Source organism: Pecten maximus, chromosome 3 (genome assembly GCF_902652985.1).
Source record: "Pecten maximus chromosome 3, xPecMax1.1, whole genome shotgun sequence".
In the NCBI taxonomy this organism is placed as follows: Eukaryota; Metazoa; Mollusca; class Bivalvia; order Pectinida; family Pectinidae; genus Pecten; species Pecten maximus.
In genome coordinates, this window is record NC_047017.1 from 15,969,451 (window position 1) to 15,988,322 (window position 18,872).

General features: G+C 35.3%; 1 protein-coding gene across 13 annotated transcripts in view; it reads right to left on the reverse strand.

Annotated features, from left to right (window-relative positions):
- Positions 1-14,812, reverse strand: part of LOC117323345 (ankycorbin-like) — a 108,478-nt gene extending 93,666 nt beyond the window's left edge. For 6 of the 13 annotated variants that reach the window (XM_033878508.1, XM_033878513.1, XM_033878507.1 and 3 more), the window contains exon 1: positions 13,892-14,809. In XM_033878508.1, the coding sequence (XP_033734399.1) occupies positions 13,892-14,407 (516 nt within the window). In that variant the 5' untranslated portion in view covers positions 14,408-14,809. Of the gene's footprint in view, positions 1-13,891 lie in introns of all 13 variants that reach the window. The other 7 variants (XM_033878518.1, XM_033878516.1, XM_033878515.1 and 4 more) reach the window with 4 other exon arrangements.
- Between the last annotated feature and the right edge of the window lie 4,060 nt (positions 14,813-18,872).

Below are 18,872 nucleotides of genomic sequence, written 5' to 3' on the forward strand. Positions count from 1 at the left end.
TTTCAAACGGTAATAGACTTTACATGTACAGAGACAATGGGTTATAACCCTGTTCAATATGTCTATACGTTCAAGCATTGTGTTACGGTTACACGAGATAATTATTGGTTAAATAAACTAAGTGATTCCACAGGGACTTGACACAATTTCCCAATCCACAGTCTATATATATGTATGTATGTATGTATGTATGTATGTATGTATGTATGTATCATAAAAACATTATATCGACCGTGATTAAATAATCTGTGTCATGTCCCTGTGCGTACTTTCAAAGGGAGGAATTTTCTAGTGAGGGAACGCTATACAAATCTGTACATATCATATTTCACTGAAATAAATTAATAAACTAATAACTGAATAAGAAGAAAATCTTAAAAATGAATTCAATGGGGACAGTGCAGTTCGTCAACTTTTATTACATTAACAGTTTTTCTAAATTAAAAGATTAGTAACACTTTAATTGGCGTTTTATTACTCAAGCAGTTAAGTTAAAATAAGGATTTTACAATGCTAAAGGTTTCCACAAGAACCACTTCTATTCCCATGTGTATGAGAGTCGGTATTCGGTAATATGATAATCGTCATATTTCTGGCTAGACATTTGAACAAAAGAATCATCTTGTTGACGTCCAGCTCATATTTCAGATTAAATGCCCCAGACTTTGACAGGTGTAACTTGGTACATATTGTTAACTGTACCACGAAGGCCAAAGTTCCCGTCCGGCGATTTGTTAGTTTGATAAATGTTTCCGGATATAGAAACATATGTTCGATACGTCACTTCCTGTATGGAAAGTAAGAAACGTGAAGTTATTGGGATATGTGAAAACACCAGATTAGTTATTTGATACATTATTCCCATTCCAATGCCAGTATTGTTATACCTAACTAGTTACAGGAGAGCCTTTTGACGGTTCCAACGGTCTATCTGACATCTGGCCATGAAGATTGGCCAACAAGTCACACGGAAGTAATGCGTATCAGGTTAACAGGTAATGTAAAGTAAAGATTCGTTATCTGAAACACTGGTAACTCGATGTCGCTGCTAAACTCGAAGACAAAATATCAGTTCCGACAGAAACTATTAGGTATAGAATATACACGGCTAACTCGTCTACCCGGAATATCTCTAGTTTTTTCATTGTATCATTGACTTAGAGATACTGAGGTTCGACTCTAGATTTATTATACATATATTCAGGCCCATCATTTGTTTGTAACTATGCAATTAAAAGTTGTCATACAGCATATTAAGATGGGCCAGTCTATCCCAACTTCAGATTCGCCGTATAGCATTGAAACAAGTGCCTCATGGCAAATAACTGGCAGCAGTCACTATTGCAACTCTGATAGGGATATAAATGGCATATCTACTGCTACATTGTGCATAACCACAACATATGTTATAACAAATGCCATTACGGGTGCATTGTGTTAGCTTAAGAAAAGAAGGGAAGGTCAGAGAAAAACTTGGTCGAGCAAATGTTCATTCAACTCACTAAGAAAATCTATTGTGAGAGACACCTTTGCATGCCATCTTGGGAGTTACATGGAGGTTGGTGTAGAAACTTAGAGGGTCACACTCTTCAGAAAAGGTGAACTTCTAGGCCAATGACAAATAAAGATGAAAAGTCGTCGGCGTTGAAATATCAAATTTCCCTCAAATATGAAAATTTAAGTTGTTGTAAGAAAAATAGGAGAAGGATCAGTCTCAAGACTGAAAAGATGTCTTAATTTTTCGCTCCTGAGACTGATCCTTCTCCTATAGGAGGCCTTCAAAAATGACAAAAACCGGAGGCAGTTTTTGTTCCGATGAAAATACTCCAGGAAAACTGTAGGACCATTACACTGAATTGATAAACGGGAAATCATGAACCGAAACCTTATTATGTTGAGTTTGGAATGACTTTGCATAAAGTACACACGTATCATCAACCAACATATTAGAGAAATTAAGGCGAAACTGACAGTATGGCAGCTGGAACACGACAATGCATAGGAGACAGTCCTGGACTATGATAATATTTCTTGTAGCATTGGGAACCTGATAATGAATAGACCGACAGTAAGAACGACACATAATAATGGAAATAATACTGACCCAGACCAAATTGGGTTGGTTAGCTGATATGTACAGTCGAGAAAGTCAGTCAAATAATGAGGATATACAATTTCATCCATATTCTTTATCATTGGAATATATCTTAGCTTTACTGCGTGAGAGTGAGAGACCCTAGGGCAATAATGTGATCAGGTAACTTCCAATAAGTAAATAGAGGATTTGTGGTTAAATGCTTGGTTCTGACCACACAGGAGGATACAGAGTCGTTGGTGCTCTAACAAAAGAAATCCTCCTGTTTGGTCGCGAAGGTGAGGACTCATGAGGAGGATATTCCGTCAATCATGAGGAGCTCGGTATTGTACAGGTTAAGGGTTAATGACCTCCTCCAAATGGACGAAAAAGAACAACAAATCTTGACTGTTAGGAAGACCCAATTCATAAATATACTAACACTTTGTGCTTTATCGTACGGAATTCCCAATTCCCACGACAAGAATTGAGGCAATAGAAAGGTGGTTTGGAGTCCCAAAAAACTTAACAGCTATTAGCCTATAGTAATTCTGCGCATTTAAAACTTCTGACAGCAATGCCAACCTTTTAATATGATAATTATTACAACCGATGATCACACAGAAAGGGATACATATAAGGACACGACGGAAGTGGTATGGTATGTGACAAAGTCAGTAGCAGAGGCAAAGAGTAAGCTAAAACTGCAATGCTTCATGAACCCATCTGTTGGGAGACAGGGTATCGGAAGAAAAGACAACGGAAAACTGAGAAGAAGGCGTCTACAAAAGAAGCCAGTTGATTTGTACAGAACTGTAGAAGAATAAATCCTGCAATTCAGACTTCAAAGTTTTCTCATGATTATCTCACTATTACATCACACTAGAACATGCGAGAGCAAGATATCCCCCAGTTAGAAGAATCATAGTTGTACGACACAACATGAAATAGTTGTCTGTGTTGTATGGATGAAATTGAGATTTTGACTGCCATTTTGTAATGAATGAACAATGCGTTTTAAAGGATGAAATGAATTCAGCGCCCGAAATCATACGGAGACAACACATGCAACATGTTTTCTTTAAAAATAACTGCAACGTTAAATATACAGCAGGAGGATATTTCTTAATTTGATCCTTACTGAAGAGAGACCGTAAATCTAGAAAGTCATCTAATAAAGATTAATGTCGGAAATTAGGCAGTCATCTAGTCAGATTTTGGTGTAAGGTACATAGTGGTACGCTGGACCACGTCCAACTCCTAGCTTAATGATATATAGCCAGGGTATGTGTGAGCCAGTTTTAACAAGAGTTGTGTAATTAATAATCTCTCTGTGAAATCACGCACACGTACAATTCCAACGTGCATTTTGTTACACGTGTAAAATATGTAGAAGTAAAGATACTATTTTACCGAATCACTGATCTTCCTGTCAGGTTGACGACGAGGACGCGTCCTTCAGTGTCTGATCAAACAGATTAATATCTAACCGATGTACCTTGACCCGGACGATCGACGAATGACCTATGTGGTATCGATACACTAGTTAATGATTTCCGACACGCTTGGAATGACGACTGTTATGTCTATAGTCGTATTTATAAATACCCATGTTAGATTGACTTGAGGACTTTTAGGAGTATTGCCTTACCTCTGACAAATAAAGGTCAAAGATCAGTATTGCTGCATCTATTGTGGACATAGGGCGTCCCGGTAGGTCATGTCACCTTGGCAGTAAGGGAAGAGGGTGTATTTATGTACTCCTGTAAGGCATAGCTTAATTAGCTGACAACAGATTATGATTTGTATGATATGATGGCTTCTTTCATAAATTGATATACTCGTGTGTGAAGGCAGTAAAGTTCAATTATTGTTTTAGTGACATATTCAATCATTGATAATATTCAAAAGCAAACAATATTGAAAGGTTTAATGATGTGTCTTAAGCTTGTAACGAAATATCACACACAGGAGAGCATTCTTTATCTTTCATTACGATAATATCGCTGTCTGTCATTTACATGACTGCCCGTTGCGATTTCCACAAGTGCCGATGCCATTTTTTGCTTATATGGGTTGGCTGCTATAGAGAAGTCAAACAAATTGGTACTAATACTTGCAAGGATTTCACTTTTGTGCCCTCAATCATCCCTAACATTAGAAGGACAAAAAAAAAACATAAAAAAAACGTATGATGCATTTTTATATTCATAAATCCATATGGACAGTATCAATCATTAAATTTATATTGAAAGGTCTATTCATCTATGTTTGTCTCTGCTAAATACTTAGCAAGACCTTTCACTTTGTGTGAATGATGATATTTCTACATAACTTCCAAAGGAGTACTCATTGGATAAACATGTACGACAGAAGACCTCAAAACTAATATGGCACCACAATTTTATAAAGCTTTATGGTTCAGGTATTCACATACACAGCTGATTTTCAGGCTTTTGAATCCGCGTCATAGACCAAATTTTGGCCACACTGAATGGAGAGACACAAATGAACACGGGAAACCCCTATAGACTGGTAGCTCGCCGATAGGTAGAGATAAAGAGCTATCTAGAACGGAATCGTTGATATATCTGCTTTGACGTAATATCGCTCTAAAATAGCACAGGGGTAGTTGTTGCCAGACGTACACATTGGATGACATGATACAATCTTAACGCTAGCACATGCATACATTATGTAATAAAAATGCATTGGTTATGGTGACAGCTTACATGTCAGGTTCACCGGCAGTGCATGATTAATATTAATGGTGATTGGTGGTGCCGCTATTTGGGGAACCTTGTCTTGTTGTTTATATTGGTACCGTAGTAATGATTTATACCAGGTTGGTGATACAGCTGTATTGTATTGATTTTGAGTTTGATTTGATGGATGTTGTGTTTCTGTGAGTAAATGATTTGATGGTATGATTTGATGGTAGGTTGTGTGTCTGTGAGTTACTGATTTGATGGTAGGTTGTGTTTCTGTGAGTAAATGATTTGATGGTAGGTTGTGTGACTGTGAGTGAATGAGTTATTGGTAGGTTGTGTTTCTGTGAGTTAATAATTTGATGATTTGTTGGTTGGTTATGTTTCTGTGAGTTAATGATTTAATGGTAGGTTGTTTTTTGTGTGAGATAATGATTTAATGGTAGGTTGTTTTCGTGTGAGTTGACTAATTGGATGGTTGGTTGTGTTTCTGAGAATTAATGATTTTATGGTTGGTTGTATTTCTGAGAATTAATGATTTGTTGGTTTGTTGGGTTTCTGTGAGTGAATGATTTGTTGGTTGGTTGTGTTTCTGTGAGTGAATAATTTGATGGTATAATTTGATGGTAGGTTGCGTTTCTTTGAGTTAATGATTTGATGGTATGATTTGATGGTAGGTTGTGTTTATGTGAGTTACTGATTGATAGTTTGTTGCGCTGGTAATTAACAAGACCTAAGCTTGAAGTTTATCGGTAACACATGGTCAAACGAGGGCGTACAAAACTCGGTTGGGCGTTGTGCTAAGGAAAGTAGTTGTCTTCCAGAATACTTAGACTTAGCAAGAAACTAAGGAGGTTATCTCGGGACTAATGAATTCTACACAATATATTTGTTCTGAACTGATGGCCTGAGCGACAGGGACGTATAAATCACCGCCCGTAACTCACTCAATAGCTACAATATAAATATATGATTGATATCAATCAGGTCTTTTAAATACATAAACCTGTCTGTGGACTTAAACCAAATAAACGTGTATTAATTATCTTGTCAAAATCACATTTTTATTTACTTAAGAATGATACGAGTCTTTAAATTCTAAAAAAAAAGGAGAAGAAATCTTCTCAGGGCACACCTTCACCACTTCAAATGTCAACCTTTTGTGAACACTGAGAAGTATATTAGTATAGAGCTTACTCAAACGCCCCTCGTGGTATATATGCACCTTGATGACAATTATAAACTTTGGAACTCTAGTTTCACTGATTTACATTATGTACCTTGTTTTTATCATCATTTAACACAAATGGCAGTGGCCATTTTTGAACAATATTTAGGATTTATTTACTACATGTATACATATTTATTTAATTTTCTTTCTTTCTGAAAACCGAATTAAGAAACTGTTGATATGTACTATCACACACTTATGTAGGAAAATCCCATTCATTTTCTTCAAAACCCAGAAATTCTGCGATATTGCATTAATGACCAACACTTATCCCCGAAATGGTCTATGTTGACTATTCGTTGATATATAAATACAGTCCAGTAATAGAAAAATTTCGGTAAAGTGTTAATGGTTATGCCCAAAAACTTACAATACGTCAAGCAATGACCTTCGTTCCCTTTACAATGTCTCGTGAGTGTAGCATTTACACGTTAAATGACCTCTAAACCATTTGTGGTTGTGAAAAGAACACTTCTTATTTAAATAGAACCTATTTGATCTATCGTACTTAGTCCCGTAAACGGCGTTTAGACGTCATAGCTATTATATGTTTTCACAGGAGTAATACACATGGTATTTACATTGATTACTATAGTTAAATCTACAGATAATTAAAAAAATAGTATCATGGTTAATGATATCAGTGCTGGACTCTCGCTTAAAGGCAAAGTATATTTATATTCACCTGCTAAAAAAATTCGGTCTTCAAGTTCAGTTTTCAGTTTTTAAAATATATAAATAATAAAACAAATAAATAAAAATAAATCAATATTTCATATTGTCGGAACAGCCACCATATAATCTGGATATTAGCAAATGCCAATTTCCTTAGATGATGTATTGCAACACGGGATAGTGTTTCTTCTAAAACTTTCTGTAGGCCGATATTTACATTATTTACTACCGTTAAATCTTAAATACAGACAATTAAAAAAAACCCAGAATAATGGTTAAAGATATCAGTGCTTGTCTGGTACTTAAAGGCAAAGTATATTTATTTTCGTCTACTATTAATATCGATCTTTAAGTTAAGTTTTCAGTTTTTGAAATAGATAAATGAACACATAAACATTTCATATTTTCAGAACGGCCACCAATTTTCCTAACACTATGTATTGGAATGTATTATTTTGTTTCACTGAAATATACATCAACGGCATAACGTTTCTTCCAAAACTTTCTGTAGGCCGATTTCAGAATTCTGTTCAAACAATATATGTCTCCCTAACCTATCGTGTGTATCAGTGTGTATTGTTCTCCTTCATTATATGGTAAACAAACATGGACGCTAATTGAATGTATCTAGTCTTAATTTGAAAAGAAGTAATTTATCATTGTCCAGATATGAGAGCAGCTTATTATTTAAATGCCTTTAAATAATCGACACTAATTAACCTTGTTGTAAGATTTAAAGATAGCCATTTTATCCCACACACCACAGGTGTAGTTTTATTAGGATAGATTGAGACAGATCTAGATGGTGTAGTGCGCTAGGTTCACCTCTACAACCTCTATGTATGACCGTAGTACAATGTGTAATGATAATGGTAATCACTCCTGTCTGGTTCATAGGTTACTATATCAGAATGAAATGAAGGATATAATCTAATTTCTACATTTATATACATTAAGGATTGACTTTTATGTTTAAAACACCACTCTTAGCTCTATCAAGTTAATATGTAAATGACACTTTTATCTTAATACTTTATTTCACACTTTTGTGTAAATGTTTAGTATTATTTATGTTATTGTATAAAAATCACGTTGTGATATACCTTATTAAAGAACATTTTTTATATTATTACATCATAAAGTGACAGAGCGAAAGTGAACGTAGCCCCTGAAGTACTATTTTTAGTAAGTCATAACTTTGGTATACCTTATTTAAAAGACATTTTCATATTATTACATCCTCGATATTCCAGTTATTACGTTCATTAAGTGACAGAGTGAAAGTGAACGTAACCCCTGAAATACCGAGGATGATTTTTAGTCATAATTTTGGTAGACCTTATTTAAAGGACATTTTGATGTTATTCCTTAAGTTCAGAGGGAAAGTGATGGAGGCAAAACTGATAGAGAGCGAAAGTTAACTTAACTCCTGAAGTACCAAGGATGATTATCTTAGCAAGTTGCCATTTTGTCTATGCCATATTGAAAGGACATTTTGATGTTATTGCATTACTTAAGTTCAGAGTAAAAGTGATGAAGAGGAAAATACATGTAGATAGAGAGCGAAAGCGAACGTAACTATAAGAGTACCCAGGATGATGTTATTGTCAATCAACGCTTTTGAAATACCATATTTAAAGGTCAATATGCATTAATGTAGAATTATGATATTATGTTATAACTTATTTGAAAGCCATTTCACTTTATTGTTTGAATCAATATTCGAAGTGCATATAAAGTCAATATAAAAATCTTCATCATTTTTGCTATATAATATTCACAGTAAATAAGACATTTTAATAGATTTTAGTATCGCACGTCATTTTACAATAAAATGATTGAATTGTCCTTTCCTTTTATCTTATCTCGCTCATTTATTTGAATTCAATTTATATGTTTTTGTCATATTCACGTTGTCGTGTAAATTAACCTTGTACTAATAATACGAGTTTGTTATTTCAGTATGTAATTTATCACTATATTATTGTTTGACATCCTGAAAGTGTTTTATTCATACATACTTTATTGCATAAAAATCTTCCTTTTATGCACGACCCAATGTTTAATTAATGTTTTTGTTTGTTTGTTTGTTTTTTGTTTTTTAATTGTTAATGTATTATAATAGATATATTTATGTTCAATGATGTACAATTTGTTTTACAATCTTTGTTACACGACGAAATTCTATATTAATGCAATGACGTGATCGCCTAAGCAGTTTCCCTCGATTTTTAAAAACTATTTACGGTCACTATTCGAGTAGAAGACTTACGACCAATATGGAGCTTCATTCAAACCAAAAAAGTCGCAAGACTGTTTGGGAAAGATTAAGGTCGTTTCACATACACAATGTCTTTCAAATGCAAAAAGTTAGCTATATTTTAAGGAAGTTATATGAATATAATGACATATCATCATGTGAGATTTCCTTAAGTAAAATGTCTTTAAAATCACACTAGTAATCGATATGTGCATTAAATAATTCGAATTCGGGTTTCAGGTGTTAACGATATGTATCATCGGCCTCGGATATGACCAAGTAATAGAGAATATGCCTGTGTATATTGAAGTCTGGTTCATACATTATGTAAATAAAAAGTCTGGTTTTTAATTTTAAAACATGATCCTCTTGATTATGTCTATTTTAATGAATATGTGATGCATAATATATATTTAGGTGACAAACACACAATTATGGCAGTTGAAACACACTAAAGATTTATATAAATATGAGCCTGCAAACTGTTCCAGATGTTTTGCCAATAAGTTGTGATCCAAACTCTATCTAGTAGTCCATGTGTCAGAATTGGGTCAGGACCACACCAAATGTATGTGGGAGAATTCACACACAATTAAATAAATACCTATTACTTTGGCAGATAGTTCACACCACAATGAGAAAGAAATCGTATATGCGTACAGTTAAAAATAGCGATTTTAAATCGCTACCAGAGGCAAATTGTGTTCATGAACATATTCTGATTTCAATCTTAACTCTTTATTAGGTAAAATGCCCTTTGTCAACATTACTGTACATGAACAGTTTATAGACAAGCCAAAGTAAGAGAAGCATACAAATAAAGTGTCGCCATTAATCTATAAGATACAATCAACAATGATGACAAAGCTTCATGTTTTAATATATCAAGAAGAACAAATACAGAGAAAGGTTCTTCTACGACCGTATATATTGATACCAGATGGTGACAGAGCCGAGAGTCGATCACCACAGAACAGTTACTCCTAACCCGATATTATTTTTTATAAAACATTTTATAAACACTACCGATATTACCACTGTTTGACCTCTACTACATCACTAACGACATAAACCACTTTTTGACTTCTACTACTACAACACGACATACATCACTTTTGGACTTCTACTAATACAACATTAACGACAAAATCACTTTTTGACTTCTACTACTACAACACTAACGACATACATCACTCTCTGACCTCTACTACTACAACATTAACGACATAATCACTTTTTGGCCTCTACTACTACAACATTAACGACATACACCACTGTTTGACCTCTGCTACTACAACACTAACGACACACACCGAAGTTTGACCTCTACTACTACAACACTAACGATACAAACCAAAGTTTGACCTCTACTACTACAACACTAACGACATACACCACTGATTGACCTCTACTACTACAACACTAACGACATACACCACTGTTTGACCTCTACAACTACAACACTAACGACACACACCAAAGTTTGACCTCTACTACTACAACACTAACGACACAAACCAAAGTTTGACCTCTACTACTACAACACTAACGACATACACCACTGTTTGACCTCTACTACTACAACACTTACGACATACACCACAGTTTGACCTCTACTACTACAACACTTACGACATACACCACTGTTTGACCTCTACTACTACAACACTAACGACATACACCACTGTATGACCTCTACTACTACAACACTAACGACATACACCACTGTTTGACCTCTAATACTACTACTACACTAACGACATACAACACTGTTTGACCTCTACTACTACAACACTAACGACAGATACCACTGTATGACCTTTACTACTACTACACTAACGACATACACCACTGTTTGACCTCTACTACTACAACACTAACGACAGATACCACTGTATGTCCTTTACTACTACTACACTAACGACATACACCACTGTTTGACCTCTACTACTACACTAACGACATGCACCACTGTTTGACCTCTACTACTACAGCACTAACAACATACACCACTATTTGACATCTACTACTACAACACTAACAACATACACCACTGTTTGACCTCTACTACTACTACAATAACAACATACACCACTGTTTGACCTCTACTACTACTACAACACTAACGACATACACCACTGTTTGACCTCTACACTACAACACTAACGACATACACCACTGTTTGACCTCTACAACTACAACACTAACGACATACACCACTGTTTGACCTCTACTACTACTACAACACTAACAACATACACCACTGTTTGACCTCTACTACTACTACAACACTAACAACATACACCACTGTTTGACCTCTACTACTACTACAACACTAACGACATAATCACTTTTTGACCTCTACTACTACAACACTAACGACACACACCACTGTTTGACCTCTACTACTACAACACTAACGACATACACCACTGTTTGACCTCTACTACTACAACACTAACGACATACACCACTGTTTGACCTCTACTACTACAACAATAACGACATACACCACTGTTGACTTCTACTACTACAACAATAACGACATACACCACTGTTTGACTTCTACTACTACAACAATAACGACATACACCACTGTTTGACTTCTACTATTACACCACTATGACATACACCACTTTGACCTATACTACAACACTTACGACATACACCACTGTTTGACCTGTACTACAACAACACTTACGACATACACCACTGTTTTACCTCTACTACTACTACACTAACGAAATATAACTCTGTTTGACCTCTACAACTACTACAACACTAATGGCATACACCACAGTTTGACCTCTACTACTACAACACTAACGACATAATCACTTTTTGACCTCTACTACTACTACAACATTAACGACATAATCACTTTTTGACTTCTACTACTACAACACTAACGACACACACCAAAGTTTGACCTCTACTACTACAACACTAACGACACACACCAAAGTTTGACCTCTACTACTACTACACTAACGACATACACCACTGTTTGACTTCTACTACTACAACACTAACGACATACACCACTGTTTGACCTCTACTACTACTACTACTACTACTACTACTACACTAACGACATACACCACTGTTTGACCTCTACTACTACTACTACTACTACTACTACTACTACTACTACTACTACAACACTAATGGCATACACCACTGTTTTACCTCTACTACTACAACATTAACGACATACACCACTGTTTGACCTCTACTACTACAATACTAACGACATACACCACTATTTGACCTCTACTACTACACCACTTACGACATACACCACTGTTTGACCTCTACAACTACTACAACACTAATGGTATACACCACTGTTTGACCTCTACTACTACAATACTAACGACATACACCACTATTTGACCTCTACTACTACACCACTTACGACATACACCACTGTTTTACCTCTACTACTACTACACTAACGAAATATAACTCTGTTTGACCTCTACAACTACTACAACACTAATGGCATACACCACAGTTTGACCTCTACTACTACAACACTAACGACCTACACCACTGTTTGACCTCTACTACTACAACACTTACGACATACACCACTGTTTGACCTCTACTACTACAACACTAACGACATACACCACTGATTGACCTCTCCTACTACTACAATAACAACATACACCATTGTTTGACTTCTACTACTACTACAATAACAACATACACCATTGTTTGACCTCTACTACTACTACTACAATAACAACATACACCACTGTTTGACCTCTACTACTACTACAACACTAACGACTTACATCACTGTTTGACCTCTACTACTACTACTACAACACTAACGACATACCACTGTTTGACCTCTACTATTACTACTTCTACTACTACTACTACTACAACACTAACGACATACACCACTGTTTGACTTCTACTACTACTACAATAACAACATACACCATTGTTTGACCTCTACTACTACTACTACAATAACAACATACACCACTGTTTGACCTCTACTACTACTACAACACTAACGACATACACCACTGTTTGACCTCTACTACTACTACTTCTACTACTACTACTACTACTACTACTACTACTACTACACTAACGACATACACCACTGTTTGACCTCTACTACAACAACACTAACGACCTACACCACTGTTTGACCTCTACTACTACTACTATAACGACATACACCACTGTATGACCTCTACTACTACTACAACATTAACGACATACGCCACTGTTTGACCTCTACTACAACAACACTAACGACCTACACCACTGTATGACCTCTACTACTACTACTACTACAACATTAACGACACACACCACTGTTTGACCTCTACTACTACACCACTAACGACACACACCACTGTTTGACCTCTACTACTACAACACTAACGACCTACACCACTGTATGACCTCTACTACTACTACTACTACACCATTAACGACATACACCACTGTTTGACCTCTGCTACTACACCACTAACGACATACACCACTGTTTGACTTCTATTACTACCACATTAACGACACTTATATATTCTACCTGTTACAATATCGAGATTTTTCAATATCATAATTTGAAAAAATGTACATATTGTACGTGACCTTATCATCATGCTATGTTAACCGACCCGCTATGTCAACATAGTAAGATGAATATTTTAGTTAACAGTGTATGATATTAACAAAACACAGTGCTATGTTAACGGACTCGCTATATCAACTTCAAACGGCGTAACTTGAAGCTAACAATGCATGACCAGCCATGTCAGCTTAAATAGATACAATTTTAAGGTGATAATGTATAATCTTAACACAACACGGTGTAACATTGAACATACTGAAAGAGAACGCTTTGTCATTCCATTACATGCATAAATATCCATTAATTTTGATACATTGTAGAGGTATATGGTACTTACCTCGATCTCTCTGTCCCTGACAATTGCGTTAAATATTTCCTTGGCTCCAATAATGATACTGAGATGAAATGGATCCATTCCATCCTGATCCCGAATACTGGGATCTGCCCCACTTTCAAGTAACTCATTTACAAAACTGATATTTTTACTGAACACAGCCCAATGGAGTGGGGTTCGACCGGCTTTATCCTGGTCGTCAGTGGACGCCCCCTTCTCCACGAGCAGACGACAACATCGGATGTAATCCCGTCCGAATGAGGTGGGACCCCTGTCACATCCCTCTTTCACACATTGCATCAACACGTTCCCACCATCCTCGTCGAAATCATCGTTATCTTCGTCCAAAGGAATATCTACCTTACGAAATATATGGAAAAATTTCTTCAGATCATTGAATTTTCCCTCCGTAACGAGCGTCCAAAGCCGGTCTTTGAGCGCCTGCGGGGATACAACTGGCGTCGGATCTTTATCATCCTCTTCTTGCTCATCTTCTTCCTTTTTGTCTGTCGCCTCCATTATGTAATTACTTAGTGATGAGTAATTACAGAATGGACAGACCTGTTTAGCTCATCCTCGGGTACATTTAAACCCCATACCCGTACAACACAACACGTCTGTAGTCCCCTGTGTATCTGTTCACATGTGGTGCTAAGGACTACGATATTTAAACTACCCGATGAACCGTACGATCCTTAATTTCCGTCCACAGTATTGTCAGTGACACAATTTAACCCACACATATACCTTTAACTAATTCATTAAGAATACAACACACTTGGATAAGAACAAACAATTCAGGCAACGGAGCGTAAGACCACGTTGTAGTCTCGCCGCACTCAACGAGATATCAATAATGATGGGTATGATACCTACTGTAACGCTTCGCAAACAATTAAGGTCTCCAATATGTATATGACTGTTTTGTATATACATAAATGTGTACATACGTATTGACGAGTACCATTTGTGTACAGACATATGCGGCTTTCGCCCCGCCTTCCAATGCTTTGTTGATGTATAGAATATACATGTTGACACGTTGCTAATGTTCTATTGATTTCTGGGGCTCAAACGAAAGCAAGTACCATCTCAAAGGGAATCGTCAATATTCTCTATGTAAAATTAAGACTGTTGTTCATCGGGAATCATTGCGACAATTTGAGCGCAGCTGAACGTATTACATGTACTTCTTAATAATGGCTTCACGCAAATAGACGTGCCCGCCAGGACTTAGAGCTATTGTAGGTAAACTCACTTCATTTACGAGTGATCACAATGAATAACGATGGGGTTTAATTGATTCTTGTGTTAATATTAGTTCGAGCATTACATAATTAGCGATAGTGAGAAGGAAACCATTATTTGGTATTGTATTGAAATCGATCAGATTGGATCGTACATGAATTAATTATATATTAAGTTATTTCATGTTGAAAATAAATGATATCAATACACCAATTATATAAGTAAACATCATTATGATCCCATGAAAGGAATGAATGTTGTTGGGTTGTTTTTTTGTTTTTTTCTTAAATGTCTTTCATAAAAATATTGAGACGAAAAATGGTAACTCAAACAATGCAAACATAAGGGTTCATAATAAAGGACATTTTTTAAAATGTATTTATTGACCCACTAGATTGTTAATTTATCCTCTTTTCGTGTGATATTGGCTGTTGTTGAACGGCTCACGAGCTAGGTATGATGAAACTACGAGACAATGAGTGACTAGTCTAGGGGCAACAAATTAAACTCGAAGGCAACAGAGGAATATTCAAGGCAAATCAAGCTCAGAGGCAACAGAGGAATATTCAAGGCAAAACAAGCTCAGAGGCAACAGAGGAATATTCAAGGCAAAACAAGCTCAGAGGCAACAGAGGACTATTCAAGGCAAAACAAACTCAGAGGCAACAGAGGAATATTCAAGGCAAAACAAGCTCAGAGGCAACAGAGGACTATTCAAGGCAAAACAAGCTCAGAGGCAACAGAGGACTATTCAAGGCAAAACAGACTCAGAGGCAACAGAGGAATATTCAAGGCAAAACAAACTCAGAGGCAACAGAGGAATATTCAAGGCAAAACAAGCTCAGAGGTAACAGAGGACTATTCAAGGCGAAACAAGCTCAGAGGTAACAGAGGTCCTTTCAAGTCATAACAAACTCAGAGGCAACGGAGGACTATTTAAGGCATAACAAACTCCGAGGCAACAGAGGACTATTCAAGCCATAACGAACTCGGAACTCACTTGGGACTTTTCAAAGCAAAACGAATTCGGACCCTACATGGGACTTTTCAAATCATAGCAAACTCGGACCTCGGACCCTCTAGGGGACAATTCAATGCCGTACTTTAACATAAATATTGTCAAAAAATATTCTGCAAAGTAATTGGATTAAAATTGGAATGTTTAAATTATTGTGATGATTTGATATGTAATGCATTGAAATGAATGCAGTTCTTTTCCATTTAATAAACTGTTGCCAGTCAGGAGTAGCGTTGACATTATTTCCGTGTATCAAAGGATATACAAAATATATAACACAAACAACGGAGTGTACTTTAAATAAACAGCGAAGCGGTTAACGATGAGAGTACATAACTCCATAACATCAAAAATTTATTCTAGCTAATCCTTATAATTTAATCTATACCCTGCAAAAATTCACTTTATTGATGGACTTTTTCTCTTACAAATTATTACGCTGCTCCATTCGCCAAAATGACGACGCCGTTTATAACGTCGTTTTTTTTTTATTGGCGGATGATTTGGTTGTTAGACAATAATAAACCAAACCATCCGCCAATGAAAAGCGACGTAATAAACGGCGACGTCATTTTTTACGTTAGCCAATGAAAATGCTTGTTTCAAACAAGATTAAATTATTTTAAAAGTCATAACTAAAATAGGCTACCGCACTGTTAAAAAGGAGCCATATTTAATTCTTCGTAAGCAAACGCCATTTAACATGACATTTTAAACCAGTTGGTAGTTTCAAGATTCTCAATATTTTATAAATACCAGATGACAAACAAAATACCTTTATTGAATAACCGTACATCAATAGGCATTTTCTCAAAGTTTGTCAAAAGCCGAAATAAAAAACTTGAACCTATGTCATAATGGACACGTACAAGCAGGCCTGGGAGGGGGTGCAGACACGACCGCATGGCCTTGCACCTGTAGCCAACCTTGTGCACGCCAGCGATCAAGGCGATTGGTTGCAATAGGCAGAGTTTCATAACCTCATTAATAATTTGGTATATCGGACGAGATGATATTCTTACTCAATCAAGCTATATATACCTTTTAACATAATATGGTAGCGACACCGAAACCTGTCTTATTATAATGCCTCTAAATCTTCAGCGCAGAGTACAATGGCGAGATTGATGTGTTTTATGCTCGTTCCCGCAGACTAGAAGTTTGATAAGCTATTGTTGTTTCAGGTATGTGGTATGCGGAGTCATTTATTGCAGTTAACTATCAAAATAATCTATTAATTAATTACGTATATATATTTCCTCTTTGATCTTTCACATCTACCTTCGAAGTTACACGACCGATAACTGTTACAGCTGTTATTTAGTGCAAACTTCAACGATGTTACAGTATTATACAATGTGCACTGTTATAATGTCATACAATGTACACTGTTATAATGTCATACAATGTACACCATTATAATGTCATACAATGTACACCATCATAATTTCATACAATGTACACCTTTATAATGACATACAATATACAACATTATAATGTCATATAGTGTACAACATTATAATGTCATAAAATGTACACCATTATAATGTCATACAATGTACACCATTATAATGTCATACAATGTACACCATTATAATGTCATATAGTGTACAACATTATAATGTCATACAATAAACACCATTATACTGTCATACAATGTACACCATTATAATGTCATAAAATATACACACTTATAATACCATACAATGTACATTGTTATAATGTCATACATTGTACACCATAATAATGTCATACAATGTATACCATTATAATGTCATACAATATACACCATTATAATATCATACAATGTATACCATTATAATGTCATACAATATACACCATTATAATGTCATACAATATACATCATTATAATGTCATACCTTGCACACCATTATAATGTCATACAATGTACACCATTATAATGTCATACAATAAACACCATAATAATGGCATAAAATATACACACTTATAATACATTACAATGTACATTGTTATAATGTCATACATTGTACACCATAATAATGTCATACAATGTATACCATTATAATGTCATACAATATACACCATTATAATGTCATACAATATACACCATTATAATGTCATACCTTGTACACCATTATAATGTCATACAATAAACACCATTATAATGGCATAAAATATACACACTTATAATACCATACAATGTACATTGTTATAATGTCATACATTGTATACCATAATAATGTCATACAATGCATACCATTATAATGTCATACATTGTACACCATTATAATGTCATACAATATACACCATTATAATGTCATACAATATACATCATTATAATGTCATAACTTGTACACCATTATAATGTCATACATTGCACACCATTATAATGTCATACATTGTACACCATTATAATGTCATACATTGTACACCATTATAATGTCATACAATAAACACCATTATAATGTCATACATTGTACACCATTACAATGTCATACAATGTAACCATTATAACATATGAGGATATGTATAGCATAACATGTTATACAATGTATACTATTATAATATATAATGTATAGTGTAACATATAATAGCGATGTATATTATAAAATATTATACAATATGTATCATTATGATATCACACAATGTATACCACTACATTTATATACAGTAATTCGGAACTGTGACGCACATCCCTTTTGTAATCATATCATATTGAAAATGGAGCCTCGTGGT